The 24,319-nt window shown below is 54.1% G+C and overlaps 1 protein-coding gene across 4 annotated transcripts in view; it reads left to right on the top strand.

Annotated features, from left to right (window-relative positions):
- SPIRE2 (spire type actin nucleation factor 2) overlaps window positions 1–21,365 on the top strand; it is a 34,246-nt gene extending 12,881 nt beyond the window's left edge. For 3 of the 4 annotated variants that reach the window (XM_027076491.2, XM_053210161.1, XM_053210162.1), the window contains exons 3-15: window positions 4,883–5,239; window positions 8,279–8,359; window positions 8,487–8,651; window positions 9,390–9,476; window positions 9,718–9,841; window positions 9,929–10,098; window positions 10,709–10,898; window positions 12,032–12,153; window positions 15,345–15,479; window positions 15,609–15,676; window positions 18,756–18,783; window positions 19,865–19,980; window positions 20,322–21,365. In XM_027076491.2, the coding sequence (XP_026932292.1) occupies window positions 4,883–5,239; window positions 8,279–8,359; window positions 8,487–8,651; window positions 9,390–9,476; window positions 9,718–9,841; window positions 9,929–10,098; window positions 10,709–10,898; window positions 12,032–12,153; window positions 15,345–15,479; window positions 15,609–15,676; window positions 18,756–18,783; window positions 19,865–19,980; window positions 20,322–20,544 (1,866 nt within the window). In that variant the 3' untranslated portion in view covers window positions 20,545–21,365. Of the gene's footprint in view, window positions 1–4,882; window positions 5,240–8,278; window positions 8,360–8,486; window positions 8,652–9,389; window positions 9,477–9,717; window positions 9,842–9,928; window positions 10,099–10,708; window positions 10,899–12,031; window positions 12,154–15,344; window positions 15,480–15,608; window positions 15,677–18,755; window positions 18,784–19,864; window positions 20,006–20,321 lie in introns of all 4 variants that reach the window. The other variant, XM_027076490.2, reaches the window with a different exon arrangement.
- Window positions 21,366–24,319: the final 2,954 nt, after the last annotated feature.

Here is a 24,319-nt window from a genome sequence, read left to right as displayed (position 1 = left end):
AGGTGGGACACAGACAAAATACTCAAAGACCTTAATCGAAAGGACTTGATGAAGAGAGCGGACAGGTGAGGACAGAGAGCCCACCAGGGTGGTGCGGAACCTGGCAAGCCAGGAGAGCCTGAAGGGGAAGGGCATCGATGACACCCCGTCTGCCTGTCTTCTAGGCCCAGACTCCAGGCTCTGCTTCGCGCTGGCCGGGGGAGGGAGCAAAGGTGATGTGGTCTGTAGGCGAGAGCCCCTGGATGCAGAGTGTTAGGCGGAGTGGGTCTGGGGGGCAAACAGGAAAACCAGCCCAGTGGCCAATGTCCAGGAGCCCCTGCCCGACCCAGAATTCAGATCTTCCCAGGAGCACTTCTCTCTGTGTCTCCCTGTCCCATCCACCTGCCCCCCCGGGGAGTTCGTCCCGAACTTGATGTTTTTCATCCACCGCCTTTAAGAAAGCTCTATGCAAATGTGTGTTTATGTATTAAGTACAGTGTTACACCAAGGGTAGGGGGTGGTCACTGGCCAAAAGAGGCTACATATTCTGTTGTGGAGAATTTAAAAACAATAATAAAGTCATCCCAGAGTTTTCCTCTTTTTTCTTATTACCACATGCTTGCAGTTTTTTTAATGTGTATTTTGACAGAGGGAGCACTCGAGGTAGGAGGGGCAGAGAGTGAGAGAAAAGAGAAAACCCCAAGCAGGCTCTACTCTGTCAGTGCAGGGCCTGACTCAGGGCTCAATCTCTTGGTTCCAAGAGATCATGACCTGAGCCGAAATCAAGAGTCAGACGCTTAACTGACTGAGCCACCCAGGCGCCCCTACATGCTGGCAATCATGTCAGTGATAAGGGGCGCCTGGGTGGCTCAGTCAGTTAAGCGTCTGACTGCGGCTCAGGTCATGGTCTCACGGTTTGTGAGTTCGAGCCCCGCGTCGGGCTCTGTGCTGTCAGTGGACACACAGCCTGCTTCCGATCTTCTGTGTCTCCCTCTCTCTCTGCCCCTCCCCTGCTTGTTCTCTGTCTCTCTCAGAATAACTAAATAAACTTAAAAAAAAAAAAATCTTAAAAAAAAAAAAATGTCAGTGATAAGATACCCTTCCCAGCAGCACCTTGCCTGTGGTTACCGGAGCTCTGAAGCGGTCTGGTGTTGTCACTATATGTTGCTTTCTGTAATTTGTTTTGGAAAAAAGAACAACATGTTTTCAAGACTCCTCTCCATTCCTGGCAGGGCTGTCTGCCCTCGGAGTGTTCTGGATACTTTGTTTGTTTATCCACGGCCCGGAACACTCTCCCCTGCCTTTCAGATGGTGCAACCAGGGCTGTCCCTACGGCCCAGAGTCCCCAAGTGAGTTTGTATCCGCTACCCAGCATTCCAAAGGAGACCTGTTGTTATCAAGTTTGAAAGTATTTACGAGGTAGATACACACAAACTTTGTACGTGGGGGTCGAATCTGGACTGTTGTGCTGGGGGGCCCAAAAATGAACCATGAGAGCCCCACCCCAGCCACTATGGCAGGGCGGCCACTTGTGTTAACCCAGATTCTTGCTACTGGCACTGGGGTAAAGCTGGCCTCCTGTGGCTACTGGGAGCCTGTTCAGTTCCTGTAACTCCGGGCAGGTCGGGCTTAGGTTCTGAGACTCTGGCTGGCTGCCCAGATTTTTCCTTATGGGAAAGTACGGGCTCTTTGCCTTTCAGGGAAAGTTTCCAGGGACCGGGCTGGGGCACAGAGAAGCTTTTAACAGAGCACCTATCAGATAAGAGGCTCATGTTGGAGTTAACCCTCCAACTCTAGGCCAGCTACGAGGAGAAAGAGGCATGGCTGGGTTGCAGTGATACTCTGCACTGCACTGGGGCGGGGGACTTTCCTACTTGGCCCCTTTATCTGCCTCCATGCGGTAGGGACCAGGGCAGAGCCGCCCTGGGGTCGGCAGGGTCTCTAGAGCTGAGTGGGCGTGAACCTCCACCATCGCCTCCTTCCTGGCACCTACCTCTGCGCCAAGAAAGAACCAGGGGCAGTTGTAGTCCTGGTGGGTATTAGGGCACTCTCTGGAGATCTCATGCCACAGAGGACTCCCCCTGGCCCTAGCCTTGTGCCCTCCAACTCGTGATTTTGGGTGGTGACTTAAGAGCTGGGTCTGTGACCCTCGCCTGCGTAAAGCAGAGATAGGACCGCCTCCAAGTGGGGCTGGGGGCGGCGCAGACGGGTGTTGACTTTGGGCTGGAACTTTGCTCCATTGGAGCCTTGTTCTTCCTAACAGGTCCGCCCCTCCCCCCACGCTGGCCCCCTCCAGGCTCAGGGTGTTTCCTGAGGCACTTCTGCAGGACGAGAAGGCTGTCTCTTCTCGTCCGCGTCTCCTGCCCAGCGTTGGCTCCCTGTGTGTCCTCCTCCAGCTCTGCTTGGGCTGCCCCCACCCTCCGGGCCCCAGGTGGTGGCAATGCAGGAAGTGAGAGGAGATGCCAGAGGGCCCCCCACACCCTCAGGCCCAGTGGACTTGGGGGTGGAAGGTGAGGGCGTGGCTCCACGAGCCACCAAGAGGCCTTCCGTCTTGGCATCGGCTGCCAGCAGGTCCCCAGTCCTAAGTCCAGCTTTGCCCGCTGCCAGCAGTGCCCTGAGGTCCTGTGCCTCCCTCCTTACCTAGAAAGCAGCCATTGTCTTGTGAGTTATGTTGTCCCCTAGGTAAGTAACAAAGGTCTCAGAGTAGTTAATGACATGAGAAGAGCCACTGTCATTTTGTATCCTTGTTGTAAAGGGAAGATGTTGAAATACGAAAGCCGTGCGGAGCAGAAGCGGGGACCCTGGAGGTGCCCGCGTCCTCTGTGTTCAGCTGCATGTGGCCCTTTGCTGTGCGAACCGATCCGACCTTTTCAGGGCTGTGTTCCTGTGAGCAAGGGAGTGTCAGGTGCAGATGGCATTTCAACAGATAAACGAGTGACAGTTGGCAGATGCCCTCCAGAGAACACGGATTCCCCAGTTACTAATGGTGGTCCGTGAAAGTAGGGTTTCCTGCCAAGTAAAATTGAGAAGTGCTGAGTGAAGAGGTCTCCCTACTGCAAGACTCACACATTTTTTAATGTGCTAATACGCTTTTAAAAGAATTAATTGTGGGGCGCCTGGGTGGCTCAGTGGGTTAAGCGTCCGACTTCAGCTCAGGTCATGATCTTGCGGTCCGTGGGTTCGAGCCCCGCGTCGGGCTCTGTGCTGACAGCTCGGAGCCTGGAGCCAGCTTCAGATTCTGTGTCTCCCTCTCTCTCTGACCCTCCCCTGTCCATGCTCTCTCTCTGTCTCAAAAATAAATAAGTGTTAAAAAAATTTTTTTAAAAAGAATTAATTATGGAGAATTTCAAGCACTCACAAACAGTAGCATTGTGGGCTCCAGCCATGCCTGGCTGGGCTCCTGCAGTCACTGTGACACTTGTTTCGGGGGTAGCCCCTCCTTCTCCCCTCCTTCTCCCCTCCGTCGCTCAGGTGCCAGTATTGTTTTGTTCTTTTCTTTTTCGGGTTACATTTATACACACTGAAATTTATATGGAGTTTAAAATATTTTGAAGTGAGAGGATGCCGTTTTTCATGAGTTCAAGTGTCAATACTTTAAAATTTGTAGATAACTATTCTAGCAGCGTTTATTAAGGATGCTAACCTTGTCCTCTGATTTAAAACGTACTGGTACATTGGGGCGCCCGGGTGGCTCAGTCGGTTAGGCGTCCAGCTTCAGCTCAGGTCATGATCTCACGGTCCGTGAGTTCGAGCCCCGGTCAGGCTCTGTGCTGTCAGTTCAGAGCCTGGAACCTGCTTCGGATTCTGTGCCTCCCTCTCTCTGTGCCCCTCTCCCACTCATGCTCCCTCGTATCAAAAAATGAATAAACGTTAAAAAAAATTTTTTTCAAATTAAAAAAAATAAAATATACTGGTACGTTACATTAAAAGCTAATATTTAATTAGATTGTCTACTTATTTAAATACTTATTTTTGAGAGAGAGAGAGAGGGAGCACAGGAAGGGGAGGGGCAGAGAAAGAGGGAGAGAGAGAACTCCAAGCAGCCTCTGCGCTGTCAGCTCAGAGCCCGACGCGGGGCTCGAACTCACGAACCACGAGATCTTGCCCTGAGCCAAGATCAAGAGTGGGGCCCTCAACCGACTGAGCGACCCCGGTGCCCCAGGTTGTGTATTTTTCAGATCACATTGACTGGGGTTTACTTTGCGTTCAGTGAGCTTGATTAGTTCTGGCAAACACAGTGCGCACCGTGTCCCCGGTACCATTGGCTCAGAAGCTCCTGTGTCCCGTCCAGTCCCCACCTCAGCACTCAGCTGCCCTGCCTTCTGTGGCTGCAGATCAGCCTCACCTAGAGTTTCGTGTAAATGGAAGCACGCAGCCAGGAGGCTTTGGTTCCTCTGCTCTGTGTTTACCGTGGGTGTAGACGAGCATGTGCAGTTTGATCCGCTGGGCCTCTGCCCGGTACCCCGCTGTGAGGATGGGTCGGCTTTGGTCGCCATCTGCCAGTTGAAGACATTCAGACATCCCAGGTTTGGGTGCTTGGGCCTTTCTAGGACCAGCCCTGTGTGGATGTGTCTTTCCTTCTTCCTGCTTAGACTCCTCCTTAGACTCCCTCCTGGGAGAGGAGTGGCCCTCGCTTCTCGAGGTGACGGCATGTTTGATTGTAAGACCTTGCCGACTTGCCCACCTGCTTCCCATGGGGGCTGTGCTGTTGGGGGAGCGGCTCGGCCGTCGTGGGCGTATCAGCTTGGCTCCTGGCACATGGCCGTGTGGCCGGCTGGCTGTTAGAGGCTGTGCTGTGCTGTCACCTTGGGCAGGTTGTCCCGTGACCCCTGCGGCTGCTCTCCTCCTCCTTCCCCCCCCCCCCCCCCCCCCCCACTTAACGCTCTGGGCCCCTGTCCTGCAGATGGTGCAGTCCCTGGGCTTTGCCATTTACCGCGCGCTGGACTGGGGCCTGGACGACAGCCAGGAACGAGAGCTGAGCCCACAGCTGGAGCGGCTCATCGACCTCATGGCCAACAACGACTGTGAGGATGGCGTCTGCGGGGCTGCGGATGAAGGCTACGGGGGCCCGGAAGAGGAAGAGGAGGCGGAGGGCGGCCCCCGCGCCGTGCGCACCTTCGCCCAGGCCATGCGGCTCTGTGCGGGGCGCCTGACGGACCCGCGGGGCGCCCAGGCGCACTACCAGGCCGTGTGCCGCGCCCTCTTCGTGGAGACGCTGGAGCTGCGGGCCTTCCTGGCCAGGGTCCGGGAGGCCAAGGAGGTGACTGGGAGAGCACGTGCTAAGGAGGGGCGGGGGGTGGGGGGGCTTCCCGTGGGGGGGCTCCCTGAAGGCCAGGGGTGGAGCAGGTGGAGGGGCAGCGGGGCACGAGCCAGTGGCCTCCCCAGGTGGTGCGCAAGTGGGAGGAATCACAGGAAAGGGGGAAGAGGCCACCAAGGTACCTTTGTGGCCCTCTTCACCCCTCCCCCCCCAACGCACTGGTCCCTCTGTCTCTCCAAAGGAAGTGGAAGTCCTCAGTGCCGGACTCTGAAAAAACTAGCCTCACTGTCTGCACTCAGTGTGGGCACCGTCCTAGATGCTCTGCAGGTTTTAACTCAACCCTCACACCTACTTCGTAACCGGTTTCGCACGGGAAGGGGCTAAGGCTCAGAGACGTTAAGGAACCTGCTCCCAGCCTCTGGCCCCGGGCCCTTCTTCCTGTTGCCTTCTCATGTTTATATCTTCCCATGGGGCTGGCTGTCCTCCCCTGTGCTGGTTTCTTCTGGAAACGGGTGCTAACTGGCACCACTTCCTGTAGCTCAGTGCACCCAGGTGTTTGGAGTTTGGGGGAGGTAGGAAGTTCAGTGACAATTGCCTTTTGCAGATAAGCAAACGGAGGCTCTGAAAGGTGTCCCCTTGTCCCAAGCCAGAGCTAGTACAGGCAGAGCTGGGGTCTCCCCAGGCCTGTCCTGTCTCTTCGTGGTCTCAGAATTAGTAGCTGACAGTCTTTCTTCAACTTTCCAGCTTTCCCCTTGGTGGGACCTGACCTGTTTCCTCAAAGCAGGGGTCTTGGCACAGGGACTCCTGCCTCCCATCAGCAGTCACGAATGAGAAACTGCAGACTTTGTAGAGGTCAGGGCAATGGCAGAAGCTTTTTGAAATTGACTGATGCTAGTCCCTGGTTCCACCCTGACCAACTTCCCTGAAGCTCTGGGCCTGAGTAGGTTCTCAGGATTGTTCTGATTGATGGGGCCTGGGACCCAGCCTGGGACAAGTCAGAGATGTGCTTGCACCACCGGGCCCTTATCTGCAGCCCAGTTGATGGCCCAAGGGTGGGTAGTTCCTCTGCTCACTCCCTGTCTCCCCTTCCCACTCCTCCTTGGCGTCTTGGAGATGTTCTACTTCTTCTTCTTCTTCTTTTTTTTTTAAGTTTATTTATTTTTGACACAGAGAGAGAGGGAGCATGAGTTAGGGAGGGGCAGAGAGAGAGGGAGACACAGAATCTGAAACAGGCTCCAGGCTCCGAGCTGTCAGCACAGAGCCTGACGCGAGGCTCGAGCCCATGAACCATGAGATCGTGACCTGAGCCTAAGTCGGAGGCTTAACCGACTGAGCCACCCAGGCACCCCTTGGAGATGTTCTTCTAATGCACCAATTAGTGGATGGGTCTTTTTTTTAAACGTTTGTTTATTTTTGAGAGGGAGGGAGAGAGAAAGAGTGCGAGCGGGGGAGGAGCAGAAAAAGAGGGAAACACAGAATCCAAAGCAGCTCCAGGCTCTGAGCTGTCAACACAGAGCCCGATGTGGAGCTCAAACCCACAAACTGAGAGATCACGACCAAGCTGAAGTCAGACGCTTAACCGACTGAGACACCCAGGCACCCCTGGATGGGTCTTAATGCTTTTGTCTTTCTTGCTCTGAAGTCACCTGCTCTGTTGCTAAGATCAATTCCTTATGCAGACAATAGAAGCTCTTTCTTTAGCAGGAGCAAACATCTCTAGACTTCCAAGTAATTGACCCAGGAGATGTCCAGGGAGTTGGTAGTGACGGGGAGTGAGAGGAGGGTCTGTCGGTGGGACACATCTGGGCTGGCATTTTAGGAAGAAACGGCCTGTTCAGGGACAGGGGTAGAAACTACAGGAGGGATGAGAGTCCCACCCTTCATGCCCTTCGCCACAGGGACTGCCACATCACGCACAGGTCTATTTTTAGAATTACACACCTTGTGCCGCTCTGAGACTTGGCAGCATTTTCTAGAGCGTCCCAAAGCAGTTTAGCAAGTAGCTTGGGGTGAAAGCCAGGGTAACCGGTTCTGTCTTAGTTGGGGGGATGGGGTGGGAGCTGTGTGCTAAAGGTTAGATGCTTCTCTAGGGTAGGAGAGTTGGTGAGGACAGAGGCTCCAGCTGCTGCCAAGATCCAGGGCAATGAAGGCAGTGAATGTAGCAGCTTCCCAAATTTTCAGCACAGAACAGTTACCCGACAACCCTTGATGTCCTTCTTTGGCCCTCACCACGATGGCGGCATTTCCCCCACGTCATTAAATACGTACCCATGTCTGTTTCCCAGGACTTGCTGAGTAACTCACCCTCTTACCCTTATACCCATCCATCCACCCATTCAGCTGTCCGTCCACACACCCACTCATCTATCCAGCCATCCATTCATTCTTTCAACCGTTATTTAAGACTTAGCATCCATCATGTTGTGCTAGGAGCAGGAATACTAAGGTGAGAAAAAACCAGAAACATAAACAAGGTTCTGGCCTTCTGGAGCCAATAGGACAGACAACAGTCAAAGAAACAGATAAATGTAAAACTCCAGCTGGGATCACGTGTCGAGAAGCGACCATGGGTGTTCTAAGAGGGTGGGTGTGTGTGTGCCCTGGGAGCTGGATCTGAAGGAAGACTGGGAACACTTCACGGATGGGGGAGAACAGGACTTTCCCCTGCGTCCGCCATCTCTGGAAGACACAGTGCCTCACTGGGCTGTGTGGATCAGGTGAGAGAAGGGTGCAGGTTCTTTTGCAAACCAGAAAGTTCTATGTGGGTGCCAGGCGAGTGTTCTACTCTCACCCTTGCCCTTGCCCAGGAGAAGCTGCTAGAGACAGCTGATGGGATACCAAGTGTCCCATGTGGTTCCAAAGCTAATGGCTTGGTTTCTCTAGATCCTTCTGAGCCCAAAGCCTTGGCCAAAATGGCCACTTGTCCCTTTTCTCTCTGGTGGAATAGTAGTGCATTGGGAAGGAAATGTCCCCAGACAGACAGACCAGCAGGGGCCCATATCCCCCCGGCTACCATTCTCTTACCTTCTCTTGGACGCGCAGATGCTGCAGAAGCTTCGGGACGATGAACTGCAGGTAGAGAAGCCTCTGGCGGAGCTTGACAACCTGGGACACACAGACTGGGTAAGATGTGGCTCCGCTCCTGATCCGGAGCACTGGGCTCAGCCCCCACACCCCGGGGTCTGTGCCTGGAGGGCCTGGGGCAGCCCTGCTGGCGCTAAGGGCCGTTTTTGTCTTCTCGGGGGCCCAGGCCCGGCTGTGGGTCCAGCTCATGCGGGAGCTCCGCCACGGAGTGAAGCTGAAGAAGGTGCAGGAGCGAGAGTTCAACCCCTTGCCCACCGAGTTCCAGCTCACCCCCTTCGAGATGTTGATGCAGGACATCCGCGCCAGGAACTATAAGCTGCGCAAGGTCATGGTGAGCTGGTGGGGGAGGGGCCTGCCAGCGGCCTTCTGCCCGCTTGTGGCTACTGAGCCGGGTGTTTAAATGTGCACAGGCGGACGTGGCCCTTATTCCCATAACTCACTGGGCACAGTGTGACATCAGGGACACAGGGAGGGACAAGGGCAGGGAGGGAGAGGGGATGCATGGAGGGTTCCAGAGGACCAGCGGCAGGAGTTGAGGCTGCGAGTTGCCCCATCTTATGTTTACACGGCTCTTGCCTTGTGCTGGCTGCACTCGACAAATTAAAAAACTTTTTTTAACGTTTATTATTTACTTTTGAGAGAGAGAGAGAGCAGGGGAGGGGCAGAAAGAGAGGCAGACGCAGAATCCGAAGCAGGCTCCAGGCTCCGAGCTGTCAGCACAGAGCCCGACGCGGGGCTTGAACCCACGAACCATGAGATCGTGACCCGAGCCGAAGTCAGACGCTTAGCTGACTGAGCCTCCCAGGCACCCCTCACTTGACAAATTCTCAATGTGCCAGTTATTCCATTCTTTTGTCGACCCTGTCTGGGGTGTCACTGGCCTTCATTTCCAGGTGAAGAATGGAACACGGTGGTGCCACTGCTGCCCTTACGCCTGCCACGCAGCCCCTGAGGGGAGGGCTGGCGTGAGGCCCTGGCCCTGCTCAGGGCTGAGGGAGCCCTTCCACGGCCCCAGCCCATGTGGGTATCAAGCCCTTAGCCTTGGTCTTCTCCCCATCCTCCCCAACAGGTCGATGGAGATATCCCTCCCAGGGTGAAGAAGGATGCCCATGAACTCATCCTGGACTTCATCCGCTCCCGGCCTCCGCTGAAACAGGTACCAGCTGTGCGTGGCCTCCACTCTTGGCCTCCCCTCCCCCAGGGCAGAGTGGAGTCTCCACTGAGGGAGGCGCTGGCAGGCTGGTCCCGAGATGGACCTGCCCCAAGAGCACATAGGGCACCTTCCCGTCTGCCCCCTGCCAGCCGGCTACTGATAGGCGTGGCTGTATCACAGGGTTCCTCCCCGCTCCATTGTGTCCGTGCCACCCCCTTCCCTCACGGAGCCATACTCCCTCCAGGTCTCAGAGAGAAGGCTTCGCCCCTTACCCCAAAAGCAGAGGACCCTGCATGAGAAGATCCTGGAGGAGATCAAGCAGGAGCGGAGGCTGCGCCCGGTGGGGGCCGAGCACTGGCGTGGCCGGGGTGAGCATGGGATGCCTTCCCCGCCTCCCCCCTCCCCCCTCCCCCCCCTCACTGTCCTGTCCTGCCCTACCTCCCTGCCTCCCCCAGGGTTTGGCTCTCTGCCCTGCATCCTCAATGCCTGTTCTGGGGACACCAAGTCCCCTTCCTGCATCAACCTGTCTGTCATGGACGCCGGGAACAACACCCAACGCCCACGGCCCCGGGTCCTGCTCAAGGCGCCCACCTTGGCTGAGATGGAGGAGATGAACACATCTGAGGTCAGAGCCCACAGAGTCCTGGAAAGAGGCCAGGGAGGAGGAGGAGGAGGGCAAGTGAGAAGGGCTGAGGGCAGCACTCTTCTTTGGAGCTGCCGTCCTGCTGTGGGGCTGGGTCTGTCCCGAGAGCAAACATGGTGGGACTTGGGGACACTTCCCCATCTTGGTGGCTCAGACGGGTGACTGGAACGGTGGCCTTGGGCCACCTATTCCCATAGTGCAAAAAGGGCTGGAATGGGTGTGTTTCATCATCTTGGGGCTGGGAAGCTGAGCAGCCCCCTGGCTGATGTGAAAAGCCGGTGTGTCTCATTGTGGCCCTCTGTCATCCCCTCACTGCCCGCTGAGCTCAGGGAGACCTAGGGCAGTAGCTCTCTTGGTGGGCCGCACCTGACACCAGACCTGTCACCTTCAGGACTTTCCACAGGCCTCAGCGAAGGGGTTGGTTTTCGAGGTACTTGCCTTCCACTATGCTAGAGGGTAGTCAGACTGGGCAGTGAGTAGAGGATGACCCCATGGCCTCAGTGGGTCCAGCAGCACCCCCTGTGTCCTATGCCTCAGTCCAGGGACAGGCAGGAGGCGCTGGTGGTCAGGGCTGGGTCTGGTGTGTCCACAGGAGGAAGAGTCTCCGTGTGGGGAGGTGACACTGAAGCGGGACCGCTCTTTCTCGGAGCATGACCTGGTCCAGCTCCGGAGCGAAGTGGCCTCTGGCCTGCAGCCAGGCACTCAGCCCCAAGGAGGGTTGGAATCATCCCGGCCCCGCACGGGCAGCATGCACGCCTGGAGGCCAAGCACCCAGGAGCAGGGCAAGTGGTGGCTCTCACCCCCTTCTCCCTTGACTCTATTCTGTGGGCACCATGTCCTGGCCTGGTCCCATTGTCTTCCTGAGGAGGCAGCATCCAGAGGGTATAGGGAGGTCATACCTGCAAGAAGGGTGTTTAAAGTTCAAGCCCGGACTTACCTCATTGCCTCAGGCAGGCATCCCCCACTTTCTTAACTTGAAAACTTTCTTATTAAATCAGTAACCCACATTTATTATAAAAACACTTTTTAAAAAACTTTAAAACATTCACATGACTCTAGTACTCAGGGATCATTACTAGTAATATATTGGTATATGAAAAGAAAATTGGACGGATGGATGGATGGATGGATAGACAAATAGCTAGGTGGACAGATAGATGATTGACAGATCCTTCTAGTCTTTTTTTTTCTGATCGGTGAAAACTTGTCCGCAGTGAGCCAGATGGGCCGTGCCACACACACCACTCTAGAACCTGACTTGTCACTTTGTTTCCCTGTTCAGCACAGAGGACAGAAAAATCCTACTGGCCACACAGGGTCAGTTCGTCCCACTGTTGAAGGGCTGTGCTCCACAACGTGCTGACGGGACTTGGGGTTATCTTCCCCCATCCACTGTTTCCTACTATACGTGGCCAGGCCACCCTTTCTGCTCCCAGCGTTATCTTGAGCCCCCCTGTTCTCTTGCCAGTCTCAAGGCGGTCCAGCTCGGTAGCTGATGCACTTTCTGGAGTGAAGAGGTCCAGGCCAGGCCAATTCCGTACTTCACTGTCCTTGTCCCCCCACAAGTGTCCTGAAGACTCAGAGCTGCCTCTCTCATCCTGCTCCACCCCTCTCTGCGTGAAGTGCAGCGAGTGGCACTAGTGACGTCTTCCTGCATGACTGCTGCCATCTGCCTTCACTTTTGGCGGCCATGCGGCTCCTGATGTTGGCTCGTTCACCGGGATAAGATATGGGGCCCCTGCAGGTGTCCCTTGAGCCTGCCACACTGACGTGCTCTCTACATGACCTTCTCCTTGATTACTGCCCCCATGGCCCCCTACTGCTTGACCAGCCGTCTCCATCACCCCCTGGGCACAGCCCTCCCACACAGTTTCTGCCTGGTTGTCCTGACGGGGCTCCTGTGCTCTTACTCTAGGTTCCTTCCCTGTAAGTGTCCAGGTCCAGCCTGACCCTAGCTCTCTACCACACAGTGACCTGGGCTCAGCAGAGGACCAGCCGGAGGCTTCTGCAGCCCCAGACACCAATCATCTGTGGCTGGTGAGTGATGGAGGCATTGTTGTCCAGGGTGCTGGGTGGGGGCGCCTCTTGGGCCCTTATCCTCACCTCTCCCCTGGACAGGGCCCAGCAGGGGTGGGGCAGTTCCTTCCGTGGGTGTGGCTAGGTCTGCTCCAGAGCCACCAAATCTGAGGTTGGTCTTTGCTGCTCCCTTCTGGGACTTCTGGGAACTGCAGCCCCGAGGCCAAAGAAAGGACCTTGCTAAGGGGACTGGGGACATCTGAAGTTCTTAGTTCCCTGTGGGGGTTAGGACAGATGAGAGACCGGAGCTCTGTGCCCGAAGGCAGCGAGATGTGACAGCATCTTATAGGGTCATGATTCTGGCACTACGCTGCTTACCCTCTGCATCTGGGCTTTCTCAGCGGTGGGTTTTATCTGACTTGTACCTGGGAGGAGCTAACACCTGCTGGTATTTTGAGCCCCGCCCCCCTCCTTGGACCTGAGCCTTGGTGTATGCTTTTATCAGACAGATGACAGGTGAAGTGCCTGGTGAGCACAGGGCATCCGGATGTCAACAATGTCGTTACCACCATTTCCTTGAAGTTTTGTCAAGAGGCTTAAATGAGAACACACGTTAAAATTGCCTTGAAAAGTGCCCTAAAAATATAAGGTAGTGTTACCACTGATACTCCCCAACCAAGTTCTGTATCATCTACTGCTGCATTAAAAATTACCCCAGAACTTAAAACTGTAAACAACAAACACTTATTATCTCACATAGCTTCTGAGGGTTAGAAATCCAGAAGTGGCTCGGCTGGGCGGCCTGGTTCAGGGCCTCCCCGCATGGGGCTCTTGGAAGGTGGCTTCTCCTGTGGCTGTTGCCGGCAGGCCGAGCTTCCCCTGCACGTGGACCTCTTCACAGGGCTCTCGGGTGTCCTCACAGCATGGGGGCTGGCTTCCCCCAGAGCTGGTGGTCTGAGAAACAGCAAGGCAGAAGCCAGTGTCTTTACGACCAAGTCTCAGAAGTGACTCATTGCTATCTCCAGCTTTCTCTGTTCATTAGAAGTGAGTCACTGAGTACATCCTCAGGGGAGGGGGATTAAGGCCCACTTTTCTTTATTTTTTTTGTGGGAGGAACAAGGACCACGTTTTTTACCTGCTCATTTCTCGCATTGGAAGCTTTCCTTGACGACCTGCTTGGCCTGAGACTCTTTGCCGTAGTCCTTAACCACCACACAACTACAACCAACCACCGTACGGGGTTTTTCCTGTCACTTTTACAGAGGCCGACCCACTCCCCTCGCGTCTTGTCGTCATCACCAGTAATTAGGTTGACCTGGTGCTCAGCACAAGGTGCCTCCGCCGCGTGGACACTCACAGATGGGTGTGGTCCTCGTGTGAGGCTTTGGAAGCTCCTCAGAGTCCACTTGCTGGGTCACCATGGGTGAGGGCGGTCTTCAGCCCCTCTTGTAAAGCAGCGATGCCTCCCTCAGCCATGGCGGTGGGTACGGGTGGGGCTGAATCGCGAGTGCACTCAAGCCCCTGCTTAACTCAGGGCAGCAGGGAAAGAGGAAGGCCACTTCTTGAAGGGAAATCAAGGAATTGGGGGACACGTATGTATTCCTTTCATTAAGTATTCAGGGTGGGGAGGCCCATTTTAAAATGGCAAATCCCATAAGTGTATTTTTTTTTTAAGTTTATTTCTTTATTTTGAGAGAGAGAGAGGGAGAGAGAATCCCAAGCAGGCTCCACGTTGTCAGCATGGAGCCTGACACGGAGCTTGAACCCACGGACCGTGAGATCATGACCTGAGCCGAAACCAAGAGTCGGACATTTAACTGAGCCACCAAGGCACCCCCCATAAGTGTACTCTTTTTTTATTTTTTGACGTCTATTCATTTTTGAGAGACAGAGACAGAGCATGAGCGGGGAAGGGGCAGAGAGAGGGAGACACAGAATCTGAAATAGGCTCCAGGCTCTGAGCCGTCAGCACAGAGCCCGATGCGGGGCTCGAACCCACGGACTGTGAGATCATGACCTGAGCTGAAGTCGGATGCTCAACTGACTGAGCCACCCAGGTGCTCCACTCTTACTTTTTTTAAATGTTTATTTTTGAGAGAGAGAGAGTACATGAAGGAGGGGCAGAGAGAGAGAGAGAGAGAGAGAGAGAGAGAGAAGGAGACAGAGGATCCAAAGCGGGCTCTCTGCTGACAACAGAGCCTGACACGGGGCTCAAACCCATGAACCGTGAGATCATGGCCTGAGCCAAAGTCAGACGCTTAATTGACCGAGCCTCCCAGGCACCCCCATAAGTGTCTTCTTAGCACAGATGTCAGGAGTGCTTTCTGAGACGTTTGGCTGTCAGACCTCACGTAACCTCCACACCCGTCTCTGCCCTGAACACGTACTCATGGCCAATCTGATGAGCAACCTGCTGGTCTCCGCTCCCAACAGGAGCAACCCTAAATAGGATAATCCACCAGCAATGTGAAAGAAACAAACCACGCATCCCAACCCCCATCTCTGTGGCCCCCTCGTGGGGGGCCGCCCCTCATGATGCCTCATCTCCGTAGCTAATAATTTGGGGTGCCAGGCATGGCGCTAAGGACTTTGTGTGTTATCTCAATGAAGCTGGAAGACACCCCACTTCATAGGAGAGGAGCTGAGCAACCCCTCCGGAGGGTGGGCAGAACGAGGCACAGTCACTGTGGTGGCCCAAAGGGGTAGGTGGCTGTGGCAGGCGGGACACATACCACTTACAGATGGGCAGGCTTGGTGGTGAGCACCGAGTCAGGCAGCATGCAGGAGGCGCCTAGGGCCTTCAGCCGCCAGGGGAGAGAGAGCTCTGTGGTGAAGGGCTTCAGAAGGAGAGGAGGTGGGCCTGGGGCCTCTGGATGGTTGCGACCGGTGGTGGTGTGTGTTTGCAGGTGGGGAACGAGGTGGGAGGCAGATGTTTCTGGTCTGGAGAGCACCGTGAACAGAGGTGGGGATGCTAGAGGGATGTGGCCATCAGCAGGCTGGGTGCGGACCAGGTGACAGGAGTAGCGTGTGTGGGTCCCAGCAGTAGATGAGCTGAAGGCTGGGGTGTTTTAGGAAGTTGCTAGGTTTGGGTAGACTGAGGCCAGGAAGATTCCAGAGTCCTCAGAGAAGAGAGACCCTTATGGACAGACTCCTGAAAGGCCTCGTCCCTCAAGGCCTCAGGAGCACTGACCCCTTGACCCTTTTATCCCCAGGAGTTCAGCCACCCCGTGGAGAGCCTTGCTCTGACCGTGGAGGAAGTGATGGACGTGCGCCGTGTGCTGGTGAAGGCTGAGATGGAGAAGTTCCTGCAGAACAAGGAGCTCGTCAGCAGTCTCAGGAAGGGGAAGGTGAGGTGGCCCGGACCCAGCTGCTCCCCCAGCAGGCAGGAGCCCTGGGTTGAGGGCGGGCCAGGCAGCCTGGACCCTGGATTGCTCCCTCACCGCGCAGGACTAACTCATCTGGTCCTTGGCTGGCAGATTTGTTGCTGTTGCCGAGCCAAGTTCCCGCTGTTCTCCTGGCCACCCACCTGTCTCTTCTGCAAGAGGTAAGCCTGTGTAAGCACCTTGGCTGTGAGTAACACGGGAGGAGCAGTAAGGTTTCTAGGCCAGCACTGTCCGGTAGAATTTCCTGTGATTGTGGGGATGTTTCTTCATGCACTGTGGCTAGTGCAACTATAGAACACTAATTTCTCATTCTTAAGTTCGTGTTAATAGCTAAGGGGCTTCCATTTTCAGCCAAGGTAGGGTGACAGGCATCAGAACAGGCACCTTCCACCTGAAACAACCAAAATACCCGCAAAAAGTAAAAAGCCCAAAGAACAGGAAACAACGGTTTTCAAGATACTGACTATCGGGCAACAGCAGGAAGGAGACAGGTGAGCCCAGTGATGGCCTCAATTGCCTGGAGTTTCTAGGTCACAGCCCAGAGGCCACTCAGCTCCTTGACTGGAGGAAGTAAAGCTGAGAAGCCAGAGAGGGACCAAGGCAGCCAGAGGTCTTAGTGCATATTTCCAGCCAGGGGAGAGCTGTCCCCAGGGCAAGCCTCGGGCCTGCAGGAGATTGTCCTGGAGTGTTCAGTAGGGGACCAATCAGCACATACAAGCAAAGGAAGCTCCTGAAGGCTGGGAAAGAATCATCCTGAAGCAGGTACTGGCAGACTCCGGCCCCCAGGCCAAATCTGGCCTACTCCTTGCCTTGTGAATGAAGCTTTATCGGAACAAAGCCCCACCCATTTGTTTATTACTCATTTAGCCATAGCCAAAATGTTTGCTCTGTGACCCTTTACAGAAAAAGCGTACTGACCCTGTGCTAAAGCTTTCAAGGAACAGTACTAGGAAGTGTGTGTGTTCCCACCAGCCATGGTGGAAATGTTGTAATTCACGAACCATTGAAGGTCTTGTTCCACTAGTGGGGAATAAGTGCCCCCAGACTGAGCATTGTTCCAAACCTAAAAGTTCATAAAAGCAAGACCTGGAAATAGTTTGGAAAGGACCAAACTATTCCTAACTATCTTATCCAGCACTCAGCAAGAGAAAATGTCTAGCATCCAATCAAAGATTATCAGGCATGTCAAGAAGCAAGAAAATACGACCCATGATAGAAAAATCAGTCAAAATTGCCCAGAACTGGGGCACCTGGGTGGCTCAGTTGGTTGAGCATCCGACTCTTGCTTTCAGCTCAGGTTGTGATCTCACAGTTTATGGGATCCAGCCCTGCACTGGGCTCCGTGCTGAGTGTGGAGCTTGGTTGGGATTCTCTCTCTCCCCCTCTGCCCCTCCCTTCCTTGCTCACATGCACGTATATGCTCACTCTCTCTCACTATTTTAAAAAAAAAAAAAAAGAAAGAAAGAAAAGAAAAGACTCCCAGAACTGACACAGACATTCGAATTAGCAGTTCTGAAGTTCTAAACTATTTCATATGTTCAAAAAGTTAGAGGCATGAAAGATAAAAAGACACAAAGTTCTAGACCTGGAACTAGAATATTTGGATGAATGTTTGGAATTACACTGGATTAGATTAACGGCAGATTGAACATCCAGGAGAATGTGCAGAAGAAAACATTAGTGAACTCAAAGACCAAGCAATAGAAACCACCTAAAATGAAAACACTGAGAGAAAATGTTATTTTTTTAGAATGTTTAAAAAGTTTTACTTATTTAAGTAATCTCTACACCCAACATGGGGCTCAAACTCACGACCTCAAGATCAAGAGTCCCATCCTTTAACGACTGAGCCAGCCAGGCGCTCCAGAGAAAAAATAACTTAAAAAGTGAAAATGGTCTCAATGACCTGTGGGTTAATGTTAAGCCTAATATAGATGTAACTTAAAGTCCCCAAAGAAAAAGGGGGGGGGGGGACAGAAAAAGTATTTGAAGAAATAATAGCTTAAAAAGTTTTCCAAATTTGATGAAAAATATAAACTTACAAGAAACTTAATCCCAAGCATGAGAAACATGAATAAAATCATACCAAGGCATTTATTAATCAAATTGATCAAAACCAGTAATAAAGAGAAATTCTTAAAATCAGCCAGCAAATAAAGACTTCTCACTGAGAACAAGAGGACAGTAAACCAGCGTTTCTGATGGACTGAAAAACTGTCAATCTAAAACCCTAAACCAAGAAAGAGTATGCTTCAAAGATAAAGACAAGGGACACCTGGGTGGCTCAGGTGGTTGACTGTCTGACTCTTCATTTCAGCTCAGGTTGTGAGATGGAACCCAGCACGCTCAGCCTGGAGCCTGTTTGAGATTCTCTCTCCCTCTCCCTCTCTCTGCAGCACACAAGCGCTCGCGCGCGTGTGCGCGCTCTCTCTCTCTCTCTCTCTCTCTCTCTAAAATAGGGACACCTGGGTGACTCAGTCAATTGGGCATCTGATTTCAGCTCAGGTCATGATCTCGCGGTTCCTGGGTTCGAGCCCCGGGTCAGGCTCTGTGCTGATGGCTCAGAGCCTGGAGCCTGCTTCCGATTCTGTGTCTCCCTCTCTCTCTGCCCCTCCCCCGATCATGCTCTGTCTCTCTCTGTCTCAAAAATAAATAAAAACGTTAAAAAAAATTTTAAAAATGAACTTGGACCATCTGTCCTAATGCAGAGAAGAGCCCCAGATGTATCTTTATAGAATAGTATCCATAACACCCCACTTCATTTATTTTTGTTTTATTTTAAGCGTGTATCTTTGTCCGTCATACTTAGATCTAGAGAAGGGAAAACCCGTCACCAGGGTCTGCCACTGGGGGTGGGCTTTACGATTTGCAGTCACGGCTCTCTCTAGCGTCTGAATTTGTACAGGAAGGTATTTGTGTTTTAAGTCAGCAGTGGGGATTCAAAAGATGTTAATCACTGCTTAAGACTGAGCTGCTGGGGCGCCTCTGGCTCAGATGGCGCCTCTGTGGCAGGAGGCGTCAGGCACATGCAAGTGCAGAGGGCGTGAGAAAGCTCCAGGCCGAAATGTTTCAGAGAAAAAGCCAGCTGTGAGGGGCGGAAAAGAAAAGATTTGAGGGGGGAAACAAGTAAAGCACTGAGGTAACTGGTCTCTAGCAGAAGGGCGGGCAGTTTGCCGGGTGGGAATGGTCTCTCTGTGGCTTCTTCGCTGGTGACCCCGCGTCCCTCTTCTTTCCCTCCAGGGCTGTCTGCACTTCCTGCAGCATAAAGGTGAGGATCGTCTGGGGTGTGAGCGAGGCCCCAGGTATCTGAGGTGTCCTGTGGTTGACTTGGCTTGTCCAGGAGGGCAGAGCCGGGGGACAGAGGCTCTCTGCTGTCTCCTGTCGGCTGGTCAGACGTGCACCAGTCACTTCGTCTGTCTCCTTCCTCCACACAAGACCCATCCCTACAGTTTCCAAGACTGTAGTTTTTAAAGACCCTTGTAGGTGGTTTTTTTTTTTTTTTTTTTAACGTTCCATGTTAGCAGGCTGCTGCCAAGAAAAACCCTTCATTTTCCCTCTAAGACTCCTACCTTCTTTTATTTTTAAAAAGTTTAATGTTTATTTATTTTTGAGAGAGACAGAGCAAGCAGGGGAGGGGCAGAGAGAGAGGGAGACACAGCATCTGAAGGAGGCTCCAGGTTCTGAGCCGTCAGCACAGAGCCTGACATGGGGCTTGAGCTCATGAACCGAGAAATCAGGACCTGAGCCGAAGTCGGGTGCTTAACTGACTGAGCCACCGAGGTGCCCCTGGACTCTTACCTTCTGACGCTACATCTCCCCTGAGTGTTTCCGGAAAGGTTCTCTGTAGCAGTCTGGGCACGTCTGCGTGTATGCAGGTGTGCAAACGTAGAAGGGTAATCACACCTAGAACTCTGTCACCCCACCACACCTCCGCCTAGAAACCATGGCCTCCTGGAAAAGGGTTTTACCACCACTGTTTTCAAACCCTTTGCGTTTTGCGGTTTCAGCACTGAGCAACCTCCAACTCATCAAGTAACTACTGCATGCAGGGCATGCTGGCGGGCCCTCTGGGTACGCCCGTCTGGATGAGCAGCGTGTGGTTGGGTGTGGGGAACGAGTGAGGAGACACATGCCTTCAGGTGGGCGGCATGGGGTGGGCATCCAGAGAGCACACACGGTCACAACGGCACCCTGCAGACAGACACTCCCCTGCCGCCCCACAGGCCCAGAGCAGGCAGCTGTTCGTGTGTGTGTGCGCGTGCGCGCGCGCGTGCGCGCCCGCGGGCACGCTTGTGCCCCCGGCCGTCCCTGTTGGGGTAGCCTTGTCCACATCTCCCTCTGTGTTGTAGATGAAGATGCCTTCTAAGAAGTTTGCACACATTCCTGTCTACACGCTGGGCTTTGAGAGTCCTCGGAGGGTGTCGGCTACCAAAACGACGCCGACCCAGAGAAGAGATGCCTTCCAGTGCGTTCCTTTGCCCTTTGCTGAGGTCACTGTGGTGATCAGGCATCAAGAGTAATACAGGAGCTGGGGTGGGTGGGGTGGTTTGCTGGGACACTGCCAGGACACAGAAATCCAAGGCACTTGTCCAGAAAGGGATGTCTCAGAGAGCTCTGGGGGCTAAGTAGTGTGAGCTGGAAACTGAACCGGGTGGTCAGAATCTCTTGAGGAATAGCTTTTGCTGGGGACGGGGGGTGGGTGGGAAGGATGCGTGTGTGTGTTGGGGGGGGGGGGGGGGCGGTAGGCTGTGGACATGGAGAAAGGAACCAGAGGGAGACTTCCCTGATGGCTCCGTCCTGCTCCAGATCCCTGCAGGGGCCCCAGTGGCCGAGTGTGGAGGAGGCATTCCCGCACATCTACACCCACGGCTCTGTCCTCAAGGACGTCTGCAGTGACTGCACCAGCTTCGTGGCAGACGTAGTGCGCTCCAGCCGCAAGAGTGTGGATGCCCTCAACACCACGCCTCGCCGCACCCGCCAGACCCAGTCCCTGTACATCCCTAACACCTGGACTCTCAACTTCAAGTGATGGCTCTCAGCCTTCCTGCGACATCTAGCCAGAGGCTTTTCAAGGTGGCCAGACCTCTGAGGAGGAGCCAGGCTCGTCCTGGACCTGGCTGAGAAACTCCCTATCGTGAGGCACAGCTGCTGGCCTGCCCTCCTAAGTGTGCATGTACATATATACATATATAGATACATTTATACGATATATACACACAGCCTATATATTTATATACATCTGTCCTGGCCCTAGAGTGTATTTGGGGTCAGGCTCGCTGCAGGACCCTCCCTGGGGGAGGCTGTTTCCTGTTGGGAGACCTTGGGTGGGATGGGAGTGGGTTTTCTCACTCGGGAAGGGCATGTGGGAGATACAACAGTGGATTCCAGATGATGGGGCTCTGGAGAGACCCCCACCCCCGTTTTTGTTCTTTCCTCCATCCCAAGGATGAGAACACGGCAGCTTCCCCTCCCTGGGTAGATGTCCAGGTTGGGACAGGACACCGTGGTTCCCGGGTAGACGGGAGCATCCTGCTGGCCTCTGCACTCTGAGCAGGAACCCGGGCAGCAGAGGCCACTGGGGAAGACCGTGAGTGGGCTGATCTTCTCCTGGTGGGTGTCACGCCCTTCCACTTGGAAGGCCCAAGGCCAAGCTCACTCCTTGCTCCCTGCCCAGCATCCACGCCCCAGCCGGTATGCCACATGGCTGGTGTTGCCATCCTCACAGACTCAGAGGTCCAGAGATGGTGCTGGTTCCAGGGCCCTGGCGATGCTGGGGGTCCCGGTACAGGGAGGAACTCTGTAAATTTGTACACGAGGCCACTCTTCCCTAATAAAGGTGGTCTCACCGTCTTCTTTCTGGGGTGTGGAGTGAGGACTATTGAGCCACAGTGGTGGGCACGTTCTCCAAGGGCAGAAGCTGGGCTCTGAGGGACAGCCCGCCCTCTGGTGCGCACTGGGCAAACACGGGCGTCTCAGGATGCCCAGCATGAGATGGGGGTGCTCAGGCCCCTCCTACCCGTGATGCCCAGCTTCACGATCTGGCGTCTTGGTCCTCTGGCCAGCAGGGCTGCATTCGGCTCAGCCTGAGGCCTGTAACCTGCCAGCCTGGGAGACCCTGTGGCCTCATCCCCAGATGGCTACTCCTGTTCTCTGGGCACATGATTCCTTTAGGTTTGCACCTGTGTGCTCTGCCTGCCTCATGCATCTGGTGGGGGGGAGCGGGGGTGGGGTGGGGGTTTCTGTTGTCATCCTACCTTCCAGATAAGGAAACCAAGGCTCCAAACGGAGGAAGGAATTTGCCAAAGATACACAGCTCACTTGGGATCTCAATTCAGGCCTATCCAATGCCAGGCTCTAATGTTTGCCACACTGGCCCAGAGGAGGCCCTGAGGCACAGGACTTGTGACAGATGGGCCTACAGGGCAGGGTACTTCGTCAGCTGGGGTCCAGAACATTCAATGACACTAAATTACAACAGCCAGTAAAAACAGCCAGCTCTCAATACTTGTTCTAGGTACTTCATGGGCAGGGAGTATTATTATTCCCATTTAAACATAAGAAAGCAGGCACAGAGGGGCACCTGGCTGGCTCAGTCAGTTGTGCGCCCGACTTTGGCTTGGGTCATGATGTTTGTGGGTTTGAGCCCTACATCACGTTCTGTGCTGACAGCTCAGAGCCTGGAGCCTGCTTTGGACCCTGTGTCTCCCTCTCTCTGTGCCTCCCCCACTCTCACTGTGTGTGTCTCTCTCAAAAATGAATAAACAAACAAACAAAAAAAAAGCAGGCACAGAAAGGTAAAGAATTGCCCATGGTCACACCGCCAGCAATGGGAAAGCTGACATTTGTGCAGCACCCTCCACGGGGAGACGCTCCTGGGAGGTGAACACCGTCCTCATTGTTCTAATTCCACAGCTGAGGAAACGGGCCAGGGGACAGGTGCAGGCACGCGTTCCCAGTAGGGGAAACCAGAGTTCTAACCTATATTTGGAATATTTGGAAATAAAAACCCGTCTTGGGACAGTGGGGCTGAATGGCAAGCTTGAAGGTGAAGTGAGAATGGAGCCAATGCAGGGCTCGCCGCCTGTGGACCCCAGGCACTGAACACGGTGCCGTCAGCCCACCGAGCCACCTAACTCAGACTGTGACAAACACAGGTCGCTTTCTCTAGAACTGTTCACAACCTAATTCCTTACTGAGGACCACGCCTTTGGTAGCACAGGCAGAAACGTACGTTCAGGGAGGGCACCACTCAAGCTGGGCCTGATGTTGCCATCTCAGTGTCACCTGGCCGCACTCCTGTGGAAGGCAAAGGAGAAAGCTCCTGCAGGTTGAGACTCCCTAAGTTTCCATCCACAGACGGGGCAAAAAACCTGTATGAATTGGTCACATCACTTTAGGGGTGACAAAAAATCTATTTAATAACTAGCCTGGCCCTGGACAATCTCAATGGACGAGAGAGTGGTGTCCTGGCTGGGCATAACCCTTTAATAGTGGGGTTATGGGAGGGAAGGAGGGTAAGTTCTAGGGTACTCCAGGGGAGTGGACGGAGGAGGAGGGGCATGGGGCAGGCTTGAGAGAGCAGCCATGTGCCCTCCAGTGCTGTCTTCCTCTGTGTGTCTCTGGAGACTCAATTCCCAATCTGAGAGAGGAACATGCAGTCTCATGAGGGAGGCAGGATGCGTGCAGCTCACCCGTCAAGAGACGGGGATCCGAGAGGGCATGACCCACCCCGTTCCGGCCTCCCTTTCTTGGTCCTTCCTCATTTGAACTCTAGACCCACCAACCTGCAGCAAATCCAGGTTCTACCTGGGCCAGTCGTTCTCTGAATCCCAGTTTCTTTACCTCTAAAAGGTGGGGATACCCACCTCCCAGGACGTAAGAATTTAGTACAGTGCCACCCCCACACTCAAGGCTGCCCTGTATTCTCTTCTAACAAACTCACACCAGATCGTCTTGCTCCTGCATTAGATCTCTGTGGTTCTCAATCTTGCCTGCACATTTTAATTCCCCGAAGAGCTTTTTAAAAAATATTAATGCCAGGGGCACCTGGGTAGCTCAGTTGCTTAAGGTGACTTCAGCTCAGTCATGATCTCTCAGTTCGTGAGTTAGAGCCCTACGTGGGGCTCTGTGCTGACAGCTCGGAGCCTAGAGCCTGCTTCGGATTCTGTCTCTCCCTCTTTCATGGCCCCTCCCCTGCTCGCGCTGTGTCTCAGAAATAAACATTAATTTTTTTTTTTTTAATCAATGCCTGACGCCATTTCGGAATTTCCAGGGGTATGTCCTTGATCTTTATTGCAAAAATCTCCCCAGGAGGTTATGAAACACAGTAAGGGTGGCGAGCCTCCACCTTAAACCACAGATTCCCATACGTAGATAAACAGGAGAATCACCCGGGACGCATTAACGACAACAAAAAGCAAACTTCCAGGACCGCCGCTAACATTCGGTTTCAGTCTATCCCGGGGAGGCGGATGTCCAGAAATCCGTCCGCAGCTTTGGGAAGCTCCTCGATTTGGATTGCTTACTTTTAATAAGGAGGAAAATGTCCCACCTGCAGCTGTGGAGGCAGACTGAGAGGAGTCACGTGCAGAGCGGGCACTAGGACCCTCCAGGTCGCCCAGCTGTCACCTGTGCATCGCCCCGGTTGGAACACCACGCGGCAGTACGCCCACCTGTGCGCACCCTCTCCTCACCTAGCCCTACCTGCGGGTTCCTCCCGCCCAGCCAGCCCGCACTCGGAGAGCAGAGTCTAGGTCCCCGGGTGCAGGTGGCTCGGAGCCCGTGAGCCCCCATCCCCGTCCCAG

The sequence above is a fragment of the Acinonyx jubatus genome, chromosome E2, assembly GCF_027475565.1.
Source record: "Acinonyx jubatus isolate Ajub_Pintada_27869175 chromosome E2, VMU_Ajub_asm_v1.0, whole genome shotgun sequence".
Classification (NCBI taxonomy): domain Eukaryota; kingdom Metazoa; phylum Chordata; class Mammalia; order Carnivora; family Felidae; genus Acinonyx; species Acinonyx jubatus.
This window is presented reverse-complemented; position numbering and strand designations above follow the sequence as displayed.